This window comes from Syngnathus leptorhynchus, chromosome 1, assembly GCF_054491065.1.
Source record: "Syngnathus leptorhynchus isolate UIUO chromosome 1, UIUO_Slep, whole genome shotgun sequence".
Taxonomy (NCBI): Eukaryota; Metazoa; Chordata; class Actinopteri; order Syngnathiformes; family Syngnathidae; genus Syngnathus; species Syngnathus leptorhynchus.
In genome coordinates, this window is record NC_141195.1 from 24,666,845 (window position 1) to 24,691,538 (window position 24,694).

Below are 24,694 nucleotides of genomic sequence, written 5' to 3' on the forward strand. Positions count from 1 at the left end.
CAAATAATATTTCACGGAATTGATTATTTTGTAGATTTTCCAAACCAGTCAGTTTTATTCTGCACAATAACAGGAGTGCCAATCAGCCCTCAGTCACAAAGTCGAGACAATCAAACAACTTTATCAAATCGTGTAAGAAAAAAAACATGACAGCCGTCTCAAATAAAACACTTTCGGTAAAATCCTGGAAGAGAGGACTCGTCATGCGCATGCGTAATTTAGAGTAAAACGTCACGTGATTCCTTGTTTACTCTTTGCATATAAGACCAAGTCTACCACCCTATGGACAAATATATTTCTGCTTGAATTAACTGATTTGATGTCACAAAATGTTCTTAATGTATTTCCTTTTTTTCATTTTTCAATGAACTTATAAAAGATTTTGCATTAAAATAAAAGGACAGCACAAAACTGTTGAACAAAACACCAACATAGTGCAAGAACTCATCCTGTATATTTTTACATTAAAAAAAAACATCAACGAATCTAAACACAAGATTTTCTTAATTATTTATGCCCATCAAACTGACAAAATACTTTATTACAAGAATCTCAACAATGTGTTCCATATAGAAAATGAGCAACAAATACTGATCAAATTGATTAGATGTCGTCAAAAGAAGACGAGTTTGGAAAATTGAAGAACGGGCAGGAAGGTCATCAATCATACTTGTCCATTCCAGCTCTGTTTTGAAACATCTGCACAGCAGCTCCATTCATCTTCTCATTCACACTGTGATTTCTGAAAGACATCAAATGTTCAGAAGAAAATACAGACACATCTTCTAAGCCTGAGGCTTCAACTGGATAGGCGCTAGTTTACGCTGGGAGGACTTCTTCCCTACCTGCTTGGGAAGAAGGCAGCATCCTCCACAAACGATATGCAGCTAGGATAAAAGGACCTCGATACCCGCTGGTGTTAAGACCAAAGCCTGAAGCAGGTCGGATAGTGAGATGATGCCCCTCACCACATCAGCTCTGTCCACCAGCACCAGGCGGTGGACCTGCCACGTGCAGAAAACCAACGAGATGTTTTCTAGTATTCACGTAGTAGAAGGACGCACCCACCTCAGCTGTGACGATGCGGTCTATGATGGTCTCCAAGGTTTCATCTGGATAGCACTTGATAACACCCTCCACGAAACACGTGCGCCTGTTGACAGCTTCAAGCATTGTCACGTCCAGATTGTTGTACGTCTTCTGGGCCGCCAGGTTCTTCCGCCCGACATGGATTGCACGCACAATCAGAAAGTAGCAGAGGACTATTGCTTTTTCGGGGATGAAACGTCTCTGACGTACTTACAATCACATCAAATCGGGAGTAGAGTGCCACCACTTTGCCTAATTAAAAAAAAATAAAAATAAAAACCTCCCTGGCATATTTCATCATATCATTTCAAATCTCGACCGAAAAACATACCGTTTTCATCTACCACCGGAAGAGCCGACACCCGCCTTTCCACAAATATCTCGAGAGCGTCGTAAAGTGTTGCTGTTTGCTGAACAGTGGCAATATTCCTGAAAGTTCCGATTCCAATCTCCTGGACCTGCTTCTGAACAAATGCGGGCTTTGGAATCTTTTCTCCCTGGAAACATACCGTATTTTCCGGACTATAAGGCGAACCTTCAATGGATGGCCCATTTTAAAACTTTGTCCTTATATAAGGCACACCATTAATGCATCATGTCAGATTTTGACTCCAAATCAAATCATTCTCCATTTGATCTTTTTTATTTCAACTTCAGACGCAACAAATGACTTTATCATCACAAAATAATGATCCATAGTCTTTTTGATTCATGACTCATAGTCTTCAGCGGGCCACTTCTGATTGATTTCATGACACAATGCTTCGGGCCAGTTTAAATTTAGGAATTTGGTCCATATATAAGGCGCGCCGGACTATAAGGCGCACTGTCGGCTTTTGAGAAAATTTTAGGTTATTAGGTGCGCCTTATAGTCTGGAAAATACGGTAGCTCAACTAAATCGCATGAGGTAAATACTAAAGCTGAAATTGATGCTCACAAATATATGGAGGAATTTCAGTATCCTCTTGTGCGTAAGAATGTGCAGAACATTGCCGGACGTTGGCTCGATGACAGGCAGCCTGTGGATCTTGTGTTTGAGTAAGGAATAGATGGCATCAAAGAGACTTGGAGAAGAGAAAAGCGTCATCGGGAATGGTGCAAAGTGTGATGAATCCAAACAATAAGTAATCTTCTCACCTGGCATCTGGCGAAACACTAATCATAAATGGATAGGAGCACTTTAAATAGACATCTAAAGAAGAGGAGGTCAAAGCAATCTTAACAAATGTACACAAATAAAATCATGTGGCATCTGTTTTCCACTTGTGTCGCAATGACTTACCTCTCCAGGTCTCAATCTTGTGGTTTTCCAGCTCATACATCTGCACCTTGGAGCAATCACACTCTTATAGAATCAAAGTAGTCATTTAATGGTGTAAATGATTAAGAAAAAAAAAAAAAGTAATCTCCAAAAATGAGGCTAATTCCTGGAAATAAAAGCTATTTATCTGATTCTCCATCTTTAACAAAGTCAAAAATGAAGGAACTATTCCAATACTTTGGAGGGAAAGGCTATTCAGTACTAATTAAAAGCAAAATCTGATTTCAAATCTCACCAAAGGGGATTTGTAGTAGCAATGAATGATGTTGATGAAATCTGTAATCGTCAGCATACCTGTGAGCGAAGAAAATGTTCATTCAATGTATATTGATTTTTTATCTTTTTTTTTTTTAGAACCACCTTACCCACAAATCTTTTCAACTTGCTGTCCCATAAAGGAGCCGCCCTCAAGTTGTTTGCCACCAGTGCAAAAAAGGCTTTTTGCACCTTGAAAACAGACAAATGCAGTATCCTGATATTTTCTGGTGCTTGCCATCAAATCAATGAACAGTACTCACTTGTAGCTTGGTATCAAAAATGATCAATTTACAACTAATTGGAATGGCATCATAGCAGCAGTGACTCTTCATGAAATTCAAGTAGACTGTGGCATTAGCCGCCTCTGGTAAACACATGCAGACAATCCATCTTATTCTCGCTTAGGTTATAACAAATGTGTACCTAAATTAAAGTAGGACAGACTTACCGTGCTTTGGTATCAGCCCCTTTGTTTGGACCGAACCCTAAAAGACACAAATTCTCTGCGTGACGCTGTCAAAATGTGCAGAAAGCTCCAACAATGTTGTCTACCTGCGACGAAGCCTCCATAATTCCGTTGCGTCCATTGAGAAAGAAGTTTTTTTCAAAGCCAACAAATGCACGCCACTTTTGAGTCCTCGCTCTTTCACTGGAAGAGGTTGGAACTATTTTGGGACTTGTGCTTTGGCAGGTGTCAAAGGGGGGGAGGGAGGGAGGGCTCCACTCCAGGCATGAACAAATCATTCCCACGTACGAGACATTCCAAATATAAATTTACATTTCATTGAGCGGTATACAGGGCACAACAGCGGTTTGTCAAATTCTCAGGAAACCTATCTGGATCTTAACACGGGAGTTTAGCTCGAGCAACTACAAGAATTTAAAAAAAATCGCGTGGTCACGTATCCAATATGTACTGAACAGCCCAAATTTCTGATGTTGGAATATAACAATTGAAAAGATTGATCCTGCAGATATAAGCCCAAATCTGTTTGGGTGGAAGCTTAAGGACAAAATCTCCCAACAGAATTATTATTCACAAGTTGATGCTGACCAAATTGAAAACTTCACCCCAAAAAGGTCATTCTTTATTCATTTAGCTTTACAATATTGGCATTTTACATGCATATAGAAAAATTAGGGACATTGTGCTTCCAAGTATGTCAAAATAAAATGTCCAATTTTAAATTCCTGGGGACCACTTTGGCTTTGTCAGAAACACAATCATGAAAAAAAAAAAAAAAGAAGATACATTTTGTATTACCATCTGGAGTGATGTGTGTTGTTACAACATAAACAGTAGTGAATGTGAAACTTCCAGGGCACATCAGCAAAAGGAAATAGCAGCTCTTGTGTTAGCATGCTAAATTTGGTGGTGTCCTGTACTAAAACACAACCCCCAGAAAATAAGAAACTACTAAATAGTAATGCATCATATTACCCTGTTGTAAAAAGGTGCTCATCGCCTCAGCAGGAGGTGTTGAGCATTTTTTTTTTACAATTCAAGAGTTGCAGCATTGTGTGTACGAACATGACCTGTTTGTTAAAGCATCAATATCCTCGGAAAGCGTTCTATGTTTCTTACGTCTCACCGAGCACCGTCGTTTCATCTCAACATACTTAAAACTTTCCAGCTATCACTCCGAACAGACGGATCATAGACCGTCCACCTTCAAACAAATAGAACTGGTTGTAGCATAAAAAAAATAAAAAAATAAAAAGCCTGCAAAACTACAGAAATCCTCAAAAAACTCTCAAAATAACTTGATTTCTGTAGTCAAATAAAGTGACCATAATGAGCATCTCATGTTTGAGATGCACTTGCGTACTCTATCGCTTGTGTGTGTCGGAGATTAAAAGCAGTGCCGTTTTGTTTTTTTTTCCTTCTTCTTCTCTTTCCAGAGTACATGACGATCATCAGTGGAGTCTGCGACGTGCTACCCGGCCATGAGGAGACCTTGCGTATTTTCAACAGGTAACATCAACTTTGGATGACAAGCCGCCGACTGCCAGAGCGGAAACGCTTTGAGGTGAGACACGGGACTCGCTTGGGCGCCTCCCATCCAGACGGAGGCCGACCGCCGTGCGTGACTGGTGAATACGCTTGAGGTGTTGCTCAGCGTGCATTCAGATAGCCAAAGGGTGCTCGGACAGAAAATGGAAGTACGCCGGGTTTCGGGAGACTCCGACTGTGTTTGAAGCTGTACGGAGCCCACAGAGGAAAGCAAGAGACACAATATGGATGGCTGCGCGGTGGCGTGAAGTGAAGACGCTTGGAGCGCACGGGTGTGACTGTTCAGACTTTGGTTAGACAGAGTGCAACAGGGGAGCCGCTGGGATTGAGCAGGGGAGTCCGGGCTGGATAGCGCCACTCGGCCCGGTGACGTCAACGCCGTCCGCCCGCTTGGACACAGGCTCAGCTGGTGGAGCACAGTGCTTGTCGCAATGAGACCCGCCACGCTCGTCAGATACAAAAATCCGAGCATACAAGAAACCTAGGTTGGGGGGGGGGGGACAAAAAAAAAAAAATCTGTCTCTGGCCTCTTGTGTGTTTTGTAATCTTAAGAACACACTTTACAATTGACGTTTCAAAACAGCTTGTCAATAAAAACGGCTTCAATGCTCCCGATGAGCCTCCTCCCTGCTCACCTTGATAAAGTGCTGGTAGATAGCTGCAAGTGTTTGGCTCCACGCCGATTGCTCGAGCAGCACGCAGAGGTCAGTGTAGGTGAACCAGCCTCGCATCATCCCCTGATGCACAGCAATTCTGAGAACGCAAAAAAAAAGAAATCACATAAAAAATAAAGAAAGAAATCACAAAACACTTCTCATTTGCCATACCTGCTCTCAAGTTGGCTCAGTGCATCCAAGAATTCTTTGGAGCCAGTGAAGAGACTCCAATCCTGCAGGAATTGACAAATATTGGGACAAAGAACAAACGGGCACAGGCTACATGCGGGCACAGGCTACCATGCGGGCGGGCGGGCGCCCACTCACAAACTTACAATCGCATTCAAGAAATTCATTTCCAGTTTATTCACTGTTTCAACATCCAGCTTTCCAGCTGCTCCCCACTCATCGTTGAAGACCTCCTCTTCCTCTCCTTCATCGTACAAGTACTTGCTGGCAACCATCTAAGGGTTTGTCAAAGCAATCAAGACTCAATGTCGATATCACCATAGCGGCTTATCCAATACATGCAATCATTTATCGATTACAGTTTTGGACATAAAGAAAAAAATGACCCTTGACCCCCAGACACATACCATGGAGATCAGGAAGAGGTCAGAGGAGGAAATCTTTTGTAAGTATTCAGGGTTTCTATTTCGAAGCCTTTCAATGTAGACCAGCGCCAGCATCATTGCACATGGTGAAATACAAGCTTCCCTGGATCCAAAACAAAAACATGACATTTTTCTCATTTCTGTGAAAATGCACCACAATTGTAGAACACATGTTGCACACCTGGACACATGAACGGCATAGTTCTTGTGGAGCTTCCTTATTGGGCTTGGTGCAGATTTCTGGAAGAGTTCAACGGCGATGTCTGAAGAAGATGACAGTGAGTATTTAAATCGTACATTTTAAGTTCCTCCACGAATTTCAACACACAGGCCAACATTGCTAACTTTTGGTTCGTATGAAAAACAGAGCGTGCGTCCGTCACCTGTCACAGGGGAGGAGAGGACTTCAAATGACGACACATCTCGATCCAATCCATAATACAGCCGCTTTCTCACTCGTTCAGACAACCTTTGGTGTCCTGGAAGAAACTGCAAACACAAAATGCCCTTTACATTGAATGTTACTAGTTCATAGGCTTCACCTTTGACCCTTGGAGCAGAACGCTAACATTAAAAGTTTCAAGTCATTGCATTACAATATTTTTGGATTTGTACTACGTGATGCGAAAGGAAGACTCGAGTCCGCCCAAATACAAACTAAACGTGGTCAGCACTGGCAGTTTCCAGATCAAACTCGACACAATAATGTGTAAAATTAATTATTTGTACTACGTGATGCGAAAGGAAGACTCGAGTCCGCCAAAATACAAACTAAACGTGGTCAGCACTGGCAGGTTCCAGATCTAACTTGATACAATAATGTGTTAAATTAATCAGTCATTTTGCGAGTAAGGTAACCTCGTTTCCTTTTTTACCCATTTGACAAACAGCTCGAAGTGACAAACCATTAAAAACATTCACCAACGCTAAAATAAGCAAGCAAGCTAACATAGCGCCTCGAGTTAGCTTAGCGTTGGTAGTTTCAAAACAAAACCTACCGTGAACTCACGAAAGTCCGAAAACTGGATCGCTGCATCGTTAAACAAAAAGTCGAAGTCCATAGCTCTGTTTAGTGAAGAATCAGCATTTATCCAAGCTGACGTTAGTAGGACAAGTTACAACTGCTTGGCCTAGTAACTAGCCTCACTCCGCCAGAAATAGGAAACACGCCCTTGCCTTGCGCTGTGACGTCAAATACATTCTTACAGCTGTTCTATCAATGGCCGTCCAACAGGGGGCGCGCTGTCTCCAATGACCAGAACGTGCAAGCACGGGAAGAACATCCAAGCTCCACACAAGAATCGTGGACCGCATTTTGATTCATGTATTTCCCTAAGATCTCACCTGAGCTGATTTATTTTTGAATGACAGTCATCGTTGAAAAGGTCGTAGTAATGGTGTCGAGTGTTGACCTCTCACCTCTAAAGTTGTGGGATCATTAGTGTGTGGGAGAATTGTGAGACATTGTAAAAGGATAAAAGCGCTCTATGTGTAATTTCTCATTTGCAGTAGTACACACATACTATACAATACCTAAAATGTGTTTTTACAGCAACTACAAGCCATGCACATGATCACAAAGCCTCAAACCCAGTGGTATAATGTATGGATTTATTATTACCTACATGAAAAATATGAAAAATGTCCACATGACAATTCTTTCCCTTATACCTATCACATGGATAGTAACAGTGAAGCCCTGCATCCATACGCTTTGGAAGCTTTTCCTAGTTTCTAAACCAAAAAATGGGGCAATTATAACGGGCAAGCAGCTCTGGTCCCTATGCCTTGCGAATAGCGAGATGGCGTGGGTCTACTGTTTTTACTCAAATCATCACTTCAAATAAGACTCCGAAATAAAATGTAGTGAGATACAATTCGGAGAACTGAACCCTGACATAGCAGATGGACGTGTATGGCGTAGGATTGCTAGGGTTTGTTACATTGCGCCAAATAAAAAAAAACAACATTCAAAAATGCAAACACAACCTTAAATTTTAAAAAGAAATAAATAAGCAGGATACACTCTCCCAAACTGAAATATAATGTAAACTCCTGATCATCACATCAATGTCCATGATGGTGGCCTGAGTCAGTGGAAGAATGCTGCAGTTTCTCAGACTTGTAGTCTTTGGCTTCGGTGTCTGATGACGAATCAGAGTCCTGAGCCTGCTGTTGATTCGCCCACATGTCTGCATACAGGCCTTGCTTCTGCAGTAGCTCCTCGTGTCTGAAATACAAAAGATAGCCACTTATTACCGCGTCGTCAAATACCAACGACTGAAAAACGGGCCGTACCGTCCTCGCTCGGCGATCCGACCCTCGTTGATGACGAGAATCTGGTCGGCTCCGATGATTGTGGACAACCTGTGAAGGCGTGGTATTAGCTACGCTAAAAGTCAGCGGGACGGATCCCCGAGAAGGTGACCTTTACCTGTGAGCGACGACAACTGTCGTATGATTGGCGCAGACTTTGGCCAGCGAGGCCTGAATGTTGCGTTCCGTTTGGGTATCGAGTGCTGATGTGGCCTGCGGAGGGAGACACCACCAGGTCAAATACTGCAGATTTCGGAGTTGGATGAGCTGCTGAGTGATAACAACGATCACCTCATCCAGCAGGATAATCTGCGGTGCCTTGAGGATGGTCCTAGCTATGGCCACCCTTTGCTTCTCTCCTCCACTCAGCTTCAGACCTCTTTCCCCTACCTGAGTGTCATAACCTAGCAGAGACAAAAATGTACTTTTCTCAACTCAAAAGGACGAATCAGAAGGGACGATTCTCTCAATCGATGGGTTCATCACCTTCTGGGAAGGCCATGATTCTGTCGTGGATATCCCCGGCAATGGCGGCTTCTTCAACCTCCCGGTCGCTCGCAGAGATGCGACCGTAGCGGATGTTCTCCATGATGGTGTCGTTGAACAGCACCGTGTCCTGCGGGACCACTCCGATGTGCGCTCGCAGCGACGTCTGCGTCACCTGAACGCAATGAAAATTGGCTTTCCTGTTCGACAGAAAGGCGCGGCCTTAAACTCATCCTCTTACTTTGGATATGTCCTGATCGTCAATGTGAATGCGACCCCCTTGAATATCATAGAAGCGGAAGAGGAGTCGAATGATGGTGCTCTTCCCGGATCCTGACGGCCCTACCTATGGAAGGTTCTACAAAAATATCCATTCTTTTTTTTTTTTTTTCCGTAGAGATGACTTTGACATACCAGGGCCAAAGTCTGTCCAGGTAGTACTGTAAAGGAGACATCCTTGAGAACCTCCTTGCTGCAAAACAGGAATGAATACTGAGTGTGGTCCATACTAGATGTTTGAATGACAAAGCAAAAGGGAACCCACCCGTCGGTGTAACGGAAGTGAACGTTTTGAAACTCGACTTTTCCCAGCTTGTAGTGAAAATTGACGGCATCCATCGCATCTCTCACCTGCGTAGAATAAAGAATTGTTTTAGGAACGTGGACATCACGTTATATGGAATATAAACGTACCTCCTCCTCCTCCTCAAACAGCTGGATCATGCTTTCCATGTCAATGAATGAATTTTGGATCATTCTGAAATAATTACAGAAACAAATAAATCAACCCATCCATTTTCTATCCAGGGGTCGTGGGCGTGCGACCCTGAACCCGGTCGCCAGCCAACGGCAGGGCACCAATCGGTAAATAGGTTGATTGATTGCCTTTACCTGTAGTAGGTACCGAACCAGTTGAGAGGGGTATACAGTTGGATGATGTATGTTCCAAACAGGACAAAATCACCAACCTGGGATCGAGAACACGGAAAACAATTCAAGCGGTGCATTGAAGTCAGAAAAGCCCAAATCCCATGCGAATGGCAGCACCTTGAATTTTCCTTCGGTCACAAAATAGGCACAGAGCAGCGAGCCGGCCAGGAGACCTGCTCCGATGATCAGGTTCTGGGTTTGGTTGAGGAGGGCCAAGGAGGCCTGTGCCTTCCATTCTGATGACTGCAGTGGTAGAAACAGTCATTGTTAGACACTCACACTCTGACTACATTATTTAGTTCTTTCAAAGAGACCTGGATTTGTCTCATCGATATCCTGTTACGCACCTGGTATTTCAAGATGGCGTCCTCAAAGCGTCTGACTTCATAATCCTCTGCATTGTAGTATTTCACCGTCTCAAAGTTCAGCAAGGAGTCGACGGCCTTAGTCTTCGCAACGTTGTCCTGCTGATTCATGGCCCGTCGATACTTTGTCCTCCACTCTGTGATGATGATGGTCAAAGCTGGAGGGCAAAAAGACAGAATATATATAAATAATTTTATATATATATATTTTATATCATTTTTTTTTTTTTTTTTTACTGGGAGTGACAGCTGAGAAAAAGCACCAAGCGATCTTACTCACTGAGGTAGAGGCTCATGCACACAAAGACAATAAGGCCAAACCACGCGTTGAAATAGGTGACAAAGTAAATGATGGCGATGACAATGTCAACGATTGTTGGGACGATGCTGAACACGATGTAGCTGTGGAGGGGGAAACAAAATATTCGAGTCAAATTCCTCCCGACAAATACCCCGTTTGTTGACTCAATTGTTTCACCTGAGCAAGTTGTTGACGGACGAGGTGCCGCGGTCGATGCTTCGAAGCACGTCGCCGGTTTTGCGACCCAGGTGCCAGCGCAGCGAGAGGGCGTGCAGGTGGGCAAACAGACGCACTTGCACCATCCGGTTGGTGAACTGCTGCACTCGGATCCACAGGAAAGCGCGCAAGTTGCTGATAAAACCTGTGGCTCCTGCAAGACACGCTCACATTCTTAAAATAGTCCGGGGCCTGAAATTTACATCAACTCAAATCAGCTTTCCCGGAGAGGATGCCCGGTAAAAACGGAGAACCTACCTGCCCCCCCGCCCTGCATGAACTTGAGCAGGACATAAATACACACAGTGGTGGTCAGAGTGTTCCAGCTGCTGCCATCAGTCAGTTCATCGACTGAAGAAGAGGACAAAAGCCATGATTAAAAACATCAAGCATTAGGTGAGGTGAACCGGTGCTTCGACTCACCTATATTTTTGTAGTAAATGGGAACAAAGACATTAATTGCCCTCTCTGTTCCCAGCAGCCCCAGACAGAAAAGGACAAGCAGTTGGAGACAGATATTTCCCTGAGGCCACAAAGAAGGTAAGAGCAACCTGGCCTTCTTGGTGAAGCCCTGCCAAGTCGACTGGTTCTCATCTGCTGCGCCCAAGAGGCTCTGAGACACACGGTTGTGACAAGAAGCTGGTCAAAATGAGAAGATTGAGATTGCGGCGAGAATGTTTTGGGGTTTTATTATTACCTGTCTGCTTTGCTCTACATCTCGCTCGTCTTCGTTTATAAGCAGCATGTATGGTTTCTTTGGCAACCCTGGGGCCTTAAGACCAACGAAGAAGAGCAGTCCTGTGCCCACATAGCGCATCAACCATAAGCCAAACTGCACCTAGAAGATTTCAAGGACAGTCAACAATTCACGTTAAAACTGTGCCAGATAAGTTGACGCGTGTCACTTTGAGTGACGTGGGAGGGGCAAGATGTGGCCTCTTGCTGAGTTTTTTTTGGGGAGCTGACACAGTGACTCAGCAAAAAAAGGAACAGAGGGTGCATCTCAACGTCTCAAGTACATTTCGAGACAAGTTAGGGAGACAATCTAGTAAGACCGGAAACAAGACTGACAACATGCGGTTCCCAAGGAATGACACACCTTTTGTAAATAAGTGGCTTCTAAGCCACGCAATTGTACAGCAAGTCCACACTATTAAATATTAACTCCATGTTGATGCGTTAATTATTGTATCATAGTTTGACCCACAACAATCTGAAGTAACCGCACAACTGGGGAGACATCAAAAAAGCTCCTTTTATAACAATAATGTTATTATTATTATTATTAGAAATATTATCGCTCTCTATGCTGCAGTGCAATTTTACACTCCTGCAAAAAACATTGCAGTACCTGTTGCCGATTGTCTTCCAGACCCCACCACCAGTGAGGACTGAACCAGGAGACGAACGCCAGGTTCTCCCCCGCGAACGCCGTCGCCCAGAACAGAAGTAGAGCCGTGCTGTGGCCCCGCGTTCGATCCATGACCAGAGCCCTACGCCTCTCCACAATAAGCAAGGCAAGCCCCCAAACCCAGGCTACGGTCGAGAAGCAGCCATAGAGCACCACGTATCCTGGAAGCTGGTCTCCTAGGGTGGCTCGCCACACCATCCCACCCAGAAACTGAACCAAGATAAGGCTGGAAATGGCCAGTTGGAGTTTGTAGAGATGAGAGCGGGGGATGAACTTTGGCTCCATTGCTGTGCCATACTTCTGGTAGAAGATGAAGTGGATGGTGCCCAGGAAGAAAGAAATGGTGAGCAGGACAGCGGGGACCACCGTGAAGTAAAAACAGGGGGCGATTCCTTCATCCACCCACGTATGGGAAATAGGAAATCCCGATTCACAATAGCTGCGCAGCATGACTCCTGCCAGGCAAAGTCACAAATCAAACGAGTCAACTTTCAGCACGTACTTTTTTCGGACTTTACATAACCACCCAAATTCACGTCACACAAATGTTAATGGCACAACCAAGTCCAACTCGTATATTACCTTGTTTCAGCTTAACTTTGACGATGCACACAGGTGATTATAAAGAAGCTAGCAGATGTGCTAGCCTGGTTGTTTCCACTACAACACCTTGAGCTTGAAGAAAGGTGAGCAACATTAGAGCGTGTTGCGTATTGTGCGTCATCTGCTCTGTCCGTGCTTGTTGTTTTTTTTTTTGGGGCTGCTCGGTGACGTCGCGCATGTTAGACAACCGACTAACCTTGCTAAAAGACGTCAGTTACACAAACCACAGACAAGCCAAGCGTTTGGCGCCTCCCAGCGGAGATGAAGATGACTTCTTCTAATGTGTTACTTAGTTGGTGCGTATTAGGCATTAGCGCCACCAGTGGGACTGGAGTGGAACGAGAACGTACAGGTAAAGAATGACTTCCAAATGTGGGAGGCAAGACTGGCATGACAAGATTTATTTTTTATTTTTTTTAGGACACATGACATATGTACGGAAGATACGGAAGAGGATTAGGGCCAGTGAAGAAAAAAAAACGAGGGGTGGCAGGAAAGTCAGAATTCTGACTTTATTCTCAGAATTCTGACTTTAAAGTCTAAAAAAATATATATATATTGTCATGCCTGCTTTGACGTCACCATGCCAGTCTTGCCTCCGTAGGAAGAGGATTTGGGCCAGTGAAGAAAAAAAAAACGAGGGGTGACAGGATTCTGACTTTTTTTCTCAGAATTCTGACTTTAAAGTGACTTTAAAGTGACTTTAAAGTGACTTTAGAGTCAGAATTCTGAGAAAAAAAGTCAGAATCCTGTCTCCCCTCGTTTTTTTTTTCTTCACTAGCCCTAATCCTCTTCCGTACATATGTTTTTGGGAGTGTGGGAAGAAAACCCAAGCAGGCACGGGGAGTACATGCAAAATCCAAACAGGAAGTGGAATCTGAACCCTCTGAACTGTGAGGCGAACATACTGTGCCAGAATAAAGTATGTGCATATACTAAATATTTTTCAAAGCTACCTTAATTTTATGCTGGTTTTGCTCTTGTTAACTTTGCAAATTGTTTTTTGTCTGTTCACGTGTCTCTTGGAATAAGTCAATGTTGACACACGAATCTCCTGAATACATCGCAATATAATTATTGAAAAGTCGATTTACCTCAACCAATATTTGTCCTTATCCAATATTAATGTTCCATCTTCTATGCCTGATTCTTTGATCATGCTGGCATATAAGCACGAATTCCCATAACCACGCCACTGTCTCGCCATCAACTGTCAAGATGTTCATTGTCAAGTTGACCGCCGTTTCCCGTGAGTACTCAGAAAAGTCAGAGCAAATGTCCTTCAAACGTCAAGGTGTGTATTTTCTCTATCCTGCAGTTCTGCTCGCAGCATGCTATCAAACATCTGATACAGGTTTGTACGGAAAGCTCAGTAAGGATGAGATGGTCGAGCGTTTAACTCAAGTGTTCCTTCCTCCAGCCGAGTCTTTCGTCGACGTGGCCTGCCCTGGAGTCAACACGGAGCTGCAGTGTCGTACGTACGGATTCGGTGGTCCCGCTGCGGCATTTGTGTCGTCACGTGTGCTTTGCGACTTTCAGCCGCCGGATCCCGAATCCTCGTCACGGCTGTGGACTACGGTTTGCAGGAGAACGCTGACTGCTCCGATCGCCAGCAGGCTGCTCAAGTCTCCACGGAGAGAGGCTTTTATCCAGAATACTTCCCTTGGGTGAAATACATGTAAGGCATTTTGGGAACATATTCAATCAAGATGGTTGGAATCCTAATCTTACAGATGTGATGGAGAGCCGCGGTGCCGCCTGACAAAGCCTGACTCGAGGATCTTCATAGAAAACTGGTCACCTGACAACTTCATCCAAATCACCTACAGTTGTGAGGAAGAAATCGAAGGTACCGTTTTTTGAAGCTATCACACAATCGATTCATTTGGACACCTCCAGACTTTTTTTTTTTTTTTTTAATCTTGTGCTGTATGCCGGTTGAAATAAAGCCGAACGTGACATTTTCTGTGCACGGCCTTTAGAATTCAAAACACCTCTGGTATTAAAACTTGCAAATGCTTCCTTAGGCTTGATGAGAAAGTACGTGTGTGAAGGAGAAACTGAAACGATCGCATGTGGTGAGTCAGCAACTTTTTTTTCACTTGAAAACACCGACATGTTTTCGAAAGCGCTCATGCTTTCCACGTCATCGTCAGATGGTGGAGAAGTGAGGATCGTCAATGCCAAGTACGGCCGGCTGGATGAGAACATCTGCACCGACGTGCCCTCAGTCATGACTTTCTGCAACGGTTTCTCGACTCCGTTTAGAGTTAAGAATCTGTACGTATCACCCAAAACAAATTCTGTTCAATCTTGGTGATTCTTTTTGTTGAAGTGTCATTTCATTGTCTTCGCAGGTGCAACAAAGATGGCGCCGCCGACTCGTGCACCCTGACAGCAAACGACGAAACTCTGGGAGTTACCGAGCCATGCGATGAACTTCCAAAGTATCTCACTCTGGATTATTACTGTACTAATACCTAATATGGTTCGGCTGAATCTACATGAAGACCTAGAGTTGAAATGATAAATCAATGTTTATTCAGCTGTTATTAAATTAGAACTGGCATTCACGTTTTTGTTTGTTTTTAATTGAATCAAAAGTGACAATCTTTCCCCATAACTAGCCTAGTTTATGTATTTTGTGATCAGGAAAATGAAAAAAGTTTGCATATTCTATTTTATCCAACTAAAACGCCCACTTTTAATGAGGCCACGCCCCTTGCCTCCATGTCTGGTTGATGACGTCACGAAATCATGGGTGACAAACCTAAGGCCCGGGGGCCAGATACGGCCCATCACATCATTTGATGTGGCCCGTAAGACAAATTGCACATGGACTTCATGTATCAATACCACAATCGCAAATTGTCTTCACTTTTGAAAAATAGAGAAGTTGCTAGCAAATTCTATCACATTTATCTTTTTAAAAGATTCAAACAGTTCTTACCAGTCTGTGATTTCAAAACTAGGTTCCGTCAAGCTTTCTGAAAGCTGAATTGTTCATACTTTTGTTTTGTTTTTTTGTTCTTGTTTATCTTGTGGGTGTTTGGAATAAGTCAGTGTTGACACACCAATCTCCATAATGCACCCCAGTAGAATGACTTGATGGAAATGCAAACCACCCCCGAGCACATCGATGCATCTCTCTGATAAACGCAATCATTAAAAAAACGAAAAAAAAACACTATTCCAGTATTCAAGAAGAAAGCATGGCATGTCAAGCTTGAAATGTGAATTTGTTTTTCAAATAGAGTTCATTTTTTGAAAGAAAAAAACCCAGTTTTTCTTCTTTTGAATCTTTTTATGATGGCTCGATTTGATCTTGAACAGTGCATCGTCTCTTCTACTAAATCAGAGGTACTGAAACGTCATCTCCTGAGCTCCTTGCTTCATTATTGAGCTTTAAAATAGACATGAAAGGAAAATTAGTCAGCCATTTTCAGTCGATTATTTTCAATACCCTGAAAAATGCATTTTGCCACTGGCCAATGATTAAAATGATATCAATTGCTCAGTGTTTTTTCATTTGCAAGCTGAACAGTGATTGGCTGTAACCTAAATCCCACAAACTGCGATGTCATGTTCGGTGTCAAAATGGCCACCTCCTGAGATGGATGTTATTTCATTTGAAGTGATATATTTCAATCAATATTTGAATGTCGATTTGATAAATACTGAGTGAAATACATTCTCCTCGTCCCATCTCAAAACTCCTCACTGTGACAAGAGTCTATTTGCGCAAAACAAGCGATTTGCATGAAAAAGTCGATTTACCTGAAGCTACATCTGACCTTTTTAAAATGTTTGCGTTCCACCTTCTTTGCCCAATGCTTTGATCGTGCTTGCATATGATAAACAAGACTGAATATAACCACGCCGCCGTCCAGCTATCCCCTCACTTGAACTGGCACGATGTTCATCGCCAAGTTGACCGCCGTTTCTCGTGAGTACTCAGAAAAGTCAGAGCAAATGTCCTTCAAATGTCAACTTGTGTATTTTCTCTATCCTGCAGTTCTTCTCGCAGCATCCTATCATCCATCCCATGCAGGTTTGTACGGAAAGCTCAGTAAGGATGAGATGGTCGAGCGTTTAACTCAAGTGTTCCTCCCTCCAGCAGAGTCTTTCGTCGACGTGGCCTGCCCGGGAGTCAACTCGGAGCTGCAGTGTCGTACGTACGGATTCGGTGGTCCCGCTGCGGCATTTGTGTCGTCACGTGTGCTTTGCAACTTTCAGCCGCCGGATCCCGAATCCTCGTCACGGCTGTGGACTTCGGTTTGCAGGAGAACGCCGACTGCTCCGATCGCCAGCAGGCTGCTCAAGTCTCCACGGAAAGAGGCTTTTATCCATTCTTCCTCCCTTGGGTGAAATCTGTGTAAGGCATTTTGGAAACATATTCAATGGAGATGGTTGGAATCAGAAGGACTCGTAATCCTACAGATGTGATGGAGAGCCACGGTGCCGCCTACCGACTCCCTACCCAAATATGTTCCTAGATAACTGGTCACCTGACAACTTTGTCCAATTCACTTACACTTGTGAAGAGGAAATTGAAGGTACAATTTTTCCGCTTTTTTGGGGGGGGGGGGGATATATAAATAATTAAACAATAGTTCAGCAAAAGCACACAATAAGGATTGATGATAAGTGTAAAAGCCCATGTTTGGAAATATGTTTTGGGGTAAAACAGTCTGCTTTCATAAAGGACTGAAGACAACAAAATATTTTTTCTTTTGAAAGATTTGGACAGTTTTTAATTAAAAAAAAAAGCTTTACTTCATGACAAAAATATAAGGCGATTAATCGATTACTTTTGACACGTCTGTATTTAAAAAAAAAAAAAAATCTTGTGCTGTGGGCCGGTTGAAATAAAATTGAGCTTGAAATTGAGTGTAAAATCCAAACAGCCCTGGTATTGTCATTAAAACTTGCAAATGCTTCCCCAGGCTTGATGAGAAAGTATGTGTGTGAAGGAGACACTGAGACCATCACATGTGGTGAGTCAGCATTTTTCTCTCCCGTCCACTTGGAAATACAACGATGTTTTTCAAACTACTTGGACTCTCCATATCATCGTCAGAGAGTGGACTACTGAAGATCACGAATATCAAATACGGCCGCCTGGATGAGAAGATCTGCACCGACGAGCCCTCGGTGGTGACTTATTGTAACAATCCAGCAGCTGATTTTGAAATCATCAAGATGTACGCATCACAAATGCTGCCAAATGTCGGCCATTCTTTTGTTAAACTGCCATTCCGATGTCTTTGCAGCTGCTTCGAAAATGGCCGTCCTTCCAGCACGTGCGACCTCATAGCAGACGGTGGCATCCTCGGAGAGCCAACAGGATGCGATGACCTTTCAAAGTATCTCACTGTGGATTACTTTTGCTCTTAAATCGTAAGTGGCTTTATAAATCCACATTCACCTATGTGAGCTGCTTGGTGTCTGTAATTTGCCTTTTTTTTTTTTTTTTCTTTGATAGGTGATAAAAGTAGCCACCAGAGGTCAGAGTTGAACAGCCTCCGTTCAGTGCTAACTAGAAGGTAGATGTTGAATGATGAGAATAGATAGATTGGGCATCTCATGACTGATGTGTGGTCTTTTTTTGACAACATGAATAATGCACGTTTCTATACTAAATTATGAATCAATTAAAGAAGACTCTTTACTTTTATTATTGAAGAATCTAAAGATGTCACTTAGAGAGGAATTTGCATTTGTGACTGGAAGAATCTGGTCACTTTTCAAAATAAAGTACTCACAGCCTCATATAATAAATAAACCGGAAGTGCTACATAAAAATCTTTCATTTGTGCGACCCCCAATGTGGCCGCAGTTGTGTCAACATTCACGTTACCTCAAACTGTACAGTATCAATTCCGTTTTTGAAATCTAAGTATGTCTTTAATATGTTGCGCCACGATCTTTCCTGATTATTCACATTTGTCCAATCAATGCTTCAATTTATTACAATAGTTTTATTTTTAGCTGTTTGATGAGCCACGTGGGATATCTTTCATGGCAAATCTATAATTCCATTAGTCAACACTAGATGGCAGTGAAACATTTATTTTCCTTTTTGTAAGGCTCCAATAAAATCAGTACAACTCTGTTCAAATATATTTACTCTCTAGAAAAACAATATCAACAACTAGGAAAGAAATTGTATCATTTGGAATGAACTGTAAATCTTAAAGACAAAACACTCGAAATGAAAAACAATGCACCGATGTAACTTTTTCTGGGGGTCATCTTTTTAAGTCAGACCAAAAAAAACCCCCACAAACAGATGGCACTCTGAGATCGTGTTGACCTTCAACGTAGGTGTCAGCTGCTGACACCAATGTGAGTTTGGGCCGGTAAGCATCCGTAAGTATGAACATGGGCCACGCGTGTCAGCCATGGAAAAGTATGTCTCACCTAAGAGGAATGCATTTCAGCACTTGGCATCACTGCTTACCACACAGCGCAATGAGCTTTAGCCCAAAACAAAACAAAAAAGTCATCATTTGCCAAACCTTCCGCAGTGACAAAGGTGAACCAAAAAAAAAAAAAAACCTCAGAGATAATTACCTATCCTGTCTGAGCCCTATGCTTGTGAGTGAAGTTATTTAAGGTGTACAAAGATCTGAATGAAATGTCGTGAGTCAGTTTTTGGCAATCTTTAGGAATGTTTTTGGCGCATAAAGAATTCAAGCATTTCCCAGTCCAGCATTTTGGTCCAACAAATGAAATATAGAAGCTTTAGAAAAACAACACCACTGAGCCCTGCTTTGGAATCATCTACAGAAGCTAGCATCAATGAACATTACACACGTACACTAAAAAAAAAAAAATCTTTTGTGAGAAGGACAAAAAAAACAAAACTGGGGCAGCAGAAATGGACAGGAGGAACTTTAGGGCCAATGAAGTCAACTCGCGAGAGTGTCGTGCCTGCCCTGGGTATTTGCTTGAAAATCAACTGATGATGTTCATAATACTGCATTCTTTTCTTTTTTTTTTTTTCTTTTCACGCAATAACGCACATAAACATACACATCCTCTCTCAGTGGTCCAACTTCTTTTCCAGATAAAGCCGGTAGGAATGATAAGACAGAAAACATCCAGAAAGCAGGTTCAGGCATGTATTCCTACAAAGGGAGACAAAAAGAAAAACACTAAAATCTTCACAAATTCACTTCATCCCAACCGCAGGAAGAATCTGTTCAAACAATTATGGGTTTTTTCTAAAGTGCTTATAAAGTAACAACCCTGCCAAATCTAAATGACTTAAAAGGGGGGAAAACAAATAATTCCACTTCATCACACACATTTCTAAAATTTTCAGGAGCAAAAATATGTTTAAAGCCTTCAGGGGTTGTAATATATGCCAGCAACTTCTTTCAACACAACCGTGGAAGTTGCTAGCATACAGCTAGCGCAAGAGCTAATTTGCTCCAATCCTCCATTGTTGACATTGCCTCCTCAATCGTAAACGGCTTTTTCTCCAATATTCATTCAGATTGGGTGTATTGAAATTTGACCCAAGATTTTTCGAATGATATGATCAATAATGTGATTCCCAAATACCTTTTTGGCTGACATCTGCCTGCTTCTCTTGAGCAAAATTCAGCCGGTTCTGCTCGGCCGGCGTTTGCGCCACGCCGTGGACGTCGGGGCTGCTGCTGCGTGAAGGACTTCCCTCCTCCGTGTGGTAGGCCAGGTCCAAGTGCTGCTGTGCCAGCTTCAAGTGCCTGCGCAAGCGCTCCAGGTCGCGGGCCGAGTTGCCAAAAGCGTCCAGGCCGGAATCGCCAGTCGGCGAGATCCTGAGCTCTTTGGCTCCTTTCTTTACAGCGGCGTGATAGCCCGGTGGCGCCGAGGCTATGGCGTGCAGGGACGAGGGTGGGCGTGATGGCGGGGCGGCCCGCTTGCGGAAGCCGTCACGGATACCGCCGATGCCCAAGTGCAGGATTTCGAACATGGTGAGGATCAGGCAGAGGAAAGACACCACGTACATGATGAGCAGGAAGATGGTCTTTTCGGTGGGCCGAGACACGAAGCAGTCCACCGTGTGCGGGCACGGCGCTCGAGTGCACGTGTAGAAGGGCATAACCTCGAAGCCGTACAGAATGAACTGGCCGCAAAGGAAGCCCACTTCGAAGGCCGAGCGCCACAGGAGCTGGCAGATGTAAACTTTCATCAGACCGTCTCGCAGGATCCTTCGTCGTCCATCGTGCTTCTTCTCTTGTGAGCCTTGAATGATGACAAAAAAAAAAGCAACAATCGTTGGACCTCAAAGAGCCTGATTACTAAACAGCTCCACGAACTAGCCAATTATTTTTCTTTTTTAGCAAAAAAGCATAATATGACAAATGGTAAAGGCTAATTTTGCATCTTTAAATCTCACTCCTGAGATGATTGAGGCAAAATAACATCTTTTACACTCGTGCAGATATTTTCAGAATGCCAGGTTAAAAAAACAAAAAAAAACTTTTAGGGGTTACCAAAACAGACTGATCAATTGACGACACGTTTATATTATAAAAATAAATAAATAGGGCAGGAGGAGCTAAATCAGCATTTGTGTAAGTCAGTCTATGTTAGCAAAGCTATGGCAAGTTTTTGCTTTGAGAACATCAGAGCCTGAGGCCACAACATCTTGGTTATATATATAAAAAAAAAAAAAAAAAGCATTCTTGAGTACCATGTTTGCCAAATGCAGACTGTACATAATTCACATTCATTTTTTTTTGTTTGCTTTCTTTGACACAAACATCTACTTAAGTCAAGTACATGTGCTTTTTGCAACCTCAGCGAACAAGCGCTAGTGGGAAAGCTGCTCGGCACTTTATCCACAACTCAGGAATGTTTTTTCAAACCTTGACGAGCAAACAGTGAGATTCAAACATTGAAGAATTCTAAGCAGCTCCTGAGAACCTTCATAAGAGGCCAGCTGTAAAATTGGCAGAATTCATGACGACAATACTAATATGAAACTACGAGCCTTTTTAAAGATGAAGTCATTTCCTTTACAATCATATGTTGTATCCTAATTCTGCTTAAAAATGCGTTTGTGGTATATTAAAGGCAACAAAATTCCCGTGTTAAGATCCCGCTCAGGGGGCGGCCATTTTGCCAATTGCTGTGACATCACAATTGCCATGTCACAACCAATCACAGCTCTCCAGTTGTTTGAAACGGAGTCGTGATTGGCTGAAAAAAATGTGATGTCATTTTCAGTTGATTAAGTAGCAAAAGATGGTCGATATTAGCTTGTTTTTTGTTTTTGTTGCTGCGTTGGGCTGCCAAGAACATCACAAAGAAAAAAAAAAAATGGGTTCACTTCCTCTTGAACAGAAAGAAATGTTGATTCTTATGTTATTTTATTTATTGAGCATTGCCCGTGACCTCCCGTTAAAAGCTAGCGACGACATCTTACTTTTGTCAACCTTGTCTGGCTTCTCCTGTTCGATCTCCTCGACGACCATGGGGTCTTCTTCCCCGTTGTCCTCGGCCTCCTCGTAGTCGCGAACGGCACCCCGGTTCACGATGGGCATCCTCTTCTTTCGTCGCGGACGGTAGTCCGTGTCCTCCATGCGGGCGATCTTATGCATGGCGAATCCCAGGTACATAATGGTAGGAGTGGTGATCATAATAACCTGCGGCAGATACCATTTCACTTCAATCACACATTTGATACCAGACCAAAATCACCTTGTTACCTGAAAGATCCAGAATCGCACGTGCGAGAGCGGCGCAAAGGCGTCGTAGCACACGTTCTCGCAACCCGGCTGCTGAGTGTTGCAGACAAATTTGCTCTGCTCATCGTAGTAGATGGTCTCCCCGCCGACCGCCGTCAGGACGATGCGGAAGACGATGAGCACCGTCAGCCAGATCTTCCCCACGAAGGTGGAGTGGTTGGAAATCTCGTCCAGCAGACGAGTCAGGAAACTCCAACTCATTGTGGCGAGGTGAGCAAGGAGCTAAATCAACTTTGGGGAGGCATAGAAAACAAAGAAAATTTCACACCGCTATATACGAGATTTTTTTCAAGTCTCATTTTTTTGGGTATGTACTTTATATGAGGTCATTCTACTAACCTTTAGGCTGGTGGAATTTCTTTTTTACGTTTACATATACTATGTTGGGTTGTTTTTGTTTTCGAGTCAGTCCGTTTTAAACTCGAACCGGGAGTAACAACTAGCCCATTGCGTTTTTTAGAGAACGGAGAAAATCTCAACTGAAATCTGAAACTTTTTTAAAATAATGGAAGAAAATTTGCTGATCAAATGAGGATTCACGCTAGTAGAGCGCTAGCTATTTACCAAATGAAGGATCAGGATGTGGCAAGACAAAGTCACGGCAGCCCAGAAAGCAAATAAGCTACTGCTGCAGGGTGACATCTGTTTTCACCCTACAATTACCAAACACCACCTTCGAACTCAAAGACAAGTTGGGGGAGCAGTTTTAGAGCTGCAGCGTGAAAGCCGAGGGATGAGGATGGGGGGGATGGGGGGGTGGACAAAGGTGACTGTCCCTTTAAGTACCACTTCACTGCGACTGATGGGATTTGCAGTCGTGGCAGAAACTCGGGCAAATTAAAGGCTTCTCAATTCTGTCCACTAATGCTCTCGAAAATACTTTGACTTCATGTCCGACGTCTCAGTGCAACTCAAGACGTGGCAGCAAAAAATTGAATACACTACGTCCGTACGCTATGTCAAGTAGTCTATGTAAATCACAAAAAAGTTGTGCCTCAATTTGTGCGATAAAAAAAAACGACGCCGTGGGAAGATGTCCGGGACCAATGGATTTTTTTTTTTTTTAAGACCAATCGATCGATAGATGGACAACAGTGCCAAACCAATAAGTGAGAAGTCAAAAGAAAGAAACAAAGACAAGGAGGGAAAAACAACAAGGGGAAAAAAGTGCTACGGATATTATGAAACAATGTTTTAAAAGTGAAGTTTAAAAAAACCTTGCAGAGCAGATAAAGACACACTTGTTTAAAGTTTAAAAGTCAAAATACACTTTTAAAAAGAGCAATATTGGTTCCTTTTTGAAGGTCTCCCAACTTCCAGGAGCCCTCAAGGACTCTGGGACAAGCTTTTTAATGTTGGGGAATTTTTATATACATTTTTTTAACCTGCCAGCTTGCTATATAATTGTCTGAAGCAAAACCAGACTTGTCTCAAAGAGAAAATTCAGGTAACTAGTCTCGTTGATACAGCTAAAAAGTATTCTGCACTTTTGTAGCGGAAACAACACTTGACGTGGACGCCAAATGCCTCTTTACATGTTTGACAAAGTCAAATACGCGCAAAAATGTCGCCAGCTAACCAAAGAAAGGCCCATTTCAATTTGGGGGTGGAAAGTGTGCGCAAAGCGGAGGCGTTTCAACATTCCTGGCTAACCCAAAGCAGAAAAGAAAGCTGGATGGATTTTGGGGGTTCCAGGAGAGCTGACATGGAGGCCGCCCGCCCGCCCGCGCACGACGCACGAACGCAAACACGCGGCGGCGGCGTTTTGAGAGACGCCAGACGCCATCAAACTTTGCGCCTGGCTAAAATAAGACGTCAAAAATGAGGCGGAATACATCGAACCGATGATTTGGTTTACTGCGCTCTGACTGCTTTTGGTTGGAATCTAAATTTGGCTATGACGCGCGTCCCGGAATCTGAGTGTGTGGGTTTTTACAAATAGTCTGGAAAAAAAAGTACATTTCATTCAGCGGGGTGCCAACTTACCGACTCCAACAAGCAAACGTCGCAACGAACCGCACTCGACAGACAATGTGACGATTAAAAGCAAACTTTCAGCATGGCCAACTTTGAAGCTCCACAGTTGGCCACCGAAAAAGAAAAAAAGAGCCGAGCCGAGCGCTCCAACAAAGTGACTCACTCCAGAGACAAAAAGCAACCTTGCGCGCGTCCAAACGCTTAATTGCGTCGCGTCAGCAGGTTTTCCCAATTAGCGTGCGTGGCTGCCGTTCAGCCCACCGTGACCCCCACGCGCCGGGGGTGCTCAAAAGTAAAGTGTTGGCTTCCGTGGGCTCCCAAGTCTTCTTCCTCCTCCTCTTTGTCGTCTCCGACGTACCGCGTAAGTGGCCCCCGCATTAAGCACCCCCCCCC

General features: G+C 43.4%; 5 protein-coding genes across 5 annotated transcripts; 1 reads left to right on the plus strand and 4 right to left on the minus strand.

Annotated features, from left to right (window-relative positions):
* Positions 1-568: 568 nt before the first annotated feature.
* On the minus strand, positions 569-3,239 carry prkag3a (protein kinase, AMP-activated, gamma 3a non-catalytic subunit). The gene is made up of 13 exons (XM_085909689.1): positions 3,222-3,239; positions 3,118-3,154; positions 2,930-3,033; positions 2,777-2,858; positions 2,647-2,705; positions 2,373-2,418; positions 2,228-2,282; positions 2,028-2,154; positions 1,421-1,586; positions 1,304-1,341; positions 1,069-1,215; positions 846-1,004; positions 569-742 (listed from the first exon to the last, which is right to left on the minus strand). The coding sequence occupies exons 1-12, from the start codon at positions 3,237-3,239 to the stop codon at positions 888-890; spliced, it is 996 nt and encodes a 331-aa protein (XP_085765815.1). The 3' UTR covers positions 569-742; positions 846-887.
* Positions 3,240-3,727: 488 nt separating this feature from the next.
* cnppd1 (cyclin Pas1/PHO80 domain containing 1) lies at positions 3,728-7,133 on the minus strand. Its single transcript, XM_085927073.1, has 8 exons — positions 6,952-7,133; positions 6,337-6,442; positions 6,135-6,216; positions 5,936-6,056; positions 5,675-5,803; positions 5,511-5,572; positions 5,319-5,436; positions 3,728-5,164 (listed from the first exon to the last, which is right to left on the minus strand). The coding sequence occupies exons 1-8, from the start codon at positions 7,012-7,014 to the stop codon at positions 4,607-4,609; spliced, it is 1,239 nt and encodes a 412-aa protein (XP_085783199.1). The 5' UTR covers positions 7,015-7,133; the 3' UTR covers positions 3,728-4,606.
* A 417-nt stretch (positions 7,134-7,550) lies between these two features.
* Positions 7,551-12,823, minus strand: abcb6a (ATP binding cassette subfamily B member 6 (LAN blood group) a). Its single transcript, XM_085923278.1, has 19 exons — positions 12,561-12,823; positions 11,919-12,433; positions 11,265-11,405; positions 10,991-11,180; positions 10,826-10,918; positions 10,529-10,721; positions 10,331-10,452; positions 10,033-10,208; positions 9,803-9,928; positions 9,647-9,723; positions 9,449-9,512; positions 9,300-9,385; positions 9,170-9,227; positions 8,997-9,101; positions 8,756-8,930; positions 8,561-8,673; positions 8,388-8,482; positions 8,252-8,320; positions 7,551-8,183 (listed from the first exon to the last, which is right to left on the minus strand). The coding sequence occupies exons 2-19, from the start codon at positions 12,426-12,428 to the stop codon at positions 8,021-8,023; spliced, it is 2,556 nt and encodes an 851-aa protein (XP_085779404.1). The 5' UTR covers positions 12,429-12,433; positions 12,561-12,823; the 3' UTR covers positions 7,551-8,020.
* Positions 12,824-13,586: 763 nt separating this feature from the next.
* On the plus strand, positions 13,587-18,283 carry LOC147062971 (uncharacterized). The gene is made up of 13 exons (XM_085921561.1): positions 13,587-13,830; positions 13,900-13,935; positions 14,002-14,055; positions 14,121-14,259; positions 14,315-14,430; positions 14,609-14,659; positions 14,738-14,861; positions 14,939-15,054; positions 16,597-16,752; positions 16,818-16,956; positions 17,588-17,785; positions 17,855-17,981; positions 18,067-18,283. Exons 1-12 carry the CDS (start codon positions 13,800-13,802, stop codon positions 17,976-17,978), a joined length of 1,284 nt encoding a protein of 427 aa, XP_085777687.1. The 5' UTR covers positions 13,587-13,799; the 3' UTR covers positions 17,979-17,981; positions 18,067-18,283.
* A 354-nt stretch (positions 18,284-18,637) lies between these two features.
* LOC147062972 (gap junction gamma-1 protein-like) lies at positions 18,638-24,637 on the minus strand. The gene is made up of 5 exons (XM_085910565.1): positions 24,311-24,637; positions 22,286-22,555; positions 22,003-22,222; positions 20,154-20,816; positions 18,638-19,714 (listed from the first exon to the last, which is right to left on the minus strand). Exons 2-5 carry the CDS (start codon positions 22,523-22,525, stop codon positions 19,701-19,703), a joined length of 1,137 nt encoding a protein of 378 aa, XP_085766691.1. The 5' UTR covers positions 22,526-22,555; positions 24,311-24,637; the 3' UTR covers positions 18,638-19,700.
* Positions 24,638-24,694: the final 57 nt, after the last annotated feature.

What these genes read in the sequence shown, in the direction of transcription:
- LOC147062971 (XM_085921561.1), top strand. Translation starts at nt 13,800, where the DNA reads ATGTTCATTGTCAAGTTGACCGCCGTTTCCC. An exon ending in CAACACGGAGCTGCAGTGTC is followed by an intron (nt 14,056 to 14,120) that starts GTACGTACGGAT and finishes TGCGACTTTCAG; the next exon opens with CCGCCGGATCCCGAATCCTC. An exon ending in CAACTCGGAGCTGCAGTGTC is followed by an intron (nt 16,753 to 16,817) that starts GTACGTACGGAT and finishes TGCAACTTTCAG; the next exon opens with CCGCCGGATCCCGAATCCTC.
- cnppd1 (XM_085927073.1), bottom strand. Translation starts at nt 7,014, where the DNA reads ATGGACTTCGACTTTTTGTTTAACGATGCAGCGATCCAGTTTTCGGAC. An exon ending in CCTCTCCTCCCCTGTGACAG is followed by an intron (nt 6,217 to 6,336) that starts GTGACGGACGCA and finishes CATCTTCTTCAG; the next exon opens with ACATCGCCGTTGAACTCTTC. An exon ending in CTGAGCCAACTTGAGAGCAG is followed by an intron (nt 5,437 to 5,510) that starts GTATGGCAAATG and finishes TTGCGTTCTCAG; the next exon opens with AATTGCTGTGCATCAGGGGA.
- prkag3a (XM_085909689.1), bottom strand. An exon ending in TTTTTGATACCAAGCTACAA is followed by an intron (nt 2,859 to 2,929) that starts GTGAGTACTGTT and finishes TCTGTTTTCAAG; the next exon opens with GTGCAAAAAGCCTTTTTTGC. An exon ending in AGTGTTTCGCCAGATGCCAG is followed by an intron (nt 2,155 to 2,227) that starts GTGAGAAGATTA and finishes CTCTTCTCCAAG; the next exon opens with TCTCTTTGATGCCATCTATT.
- abcb6a (XM_085923278.1), bottom strand. Translation starts at nt 12,428, where the DNA reads ATGCTGCGCAGCTATTGTGAATCGGGATTTCCTATTTCCCATACGTGG. An exon ending in CATGCAGGGCGGGGGGGCAG is followed by an intron (nt 10,722 to 10,825) that starts GTAGGTTCTCCG and finishes CGTGTCTTGCAG; the next exon opens with GAGCCACAGGTTTTATCAGC. An exon ending in ACGATCAGGACATATCCAAA is followed by an intron (nt 8,931 to 8,996) that starts GTAAGAGGATGA and finishes CATTGCGTTCAG; the next exon opens with GTGACGCAGACGTCGCTGCG.
- LOC147062972 (XM_085910565.1), bottom strand. Translation starts at nt 22,525, where the DNA reads ATGAGTTGGAGTTTCCTGACTCGTCTGCTGGACGAGATTTCCAACCAC. An exon ending in TGCGATTCTGGATCTTTCAG is followed by an intron (nt 22,223 to 22,285) that starts GTAACAAGGTGA and finishes TATCTGCCGCAG; the next exon opens with GTTATTATGATCACCACTCC. An exon ending in GCCAGACAAGGTTGACAAAA is followed by an intron (nt 20,817 to 22,002) that starts GTAAGATGTCGT and finishes TCATCATTCAAG; the next exon opens with GCTCACAAGAGAAGAAGCAC.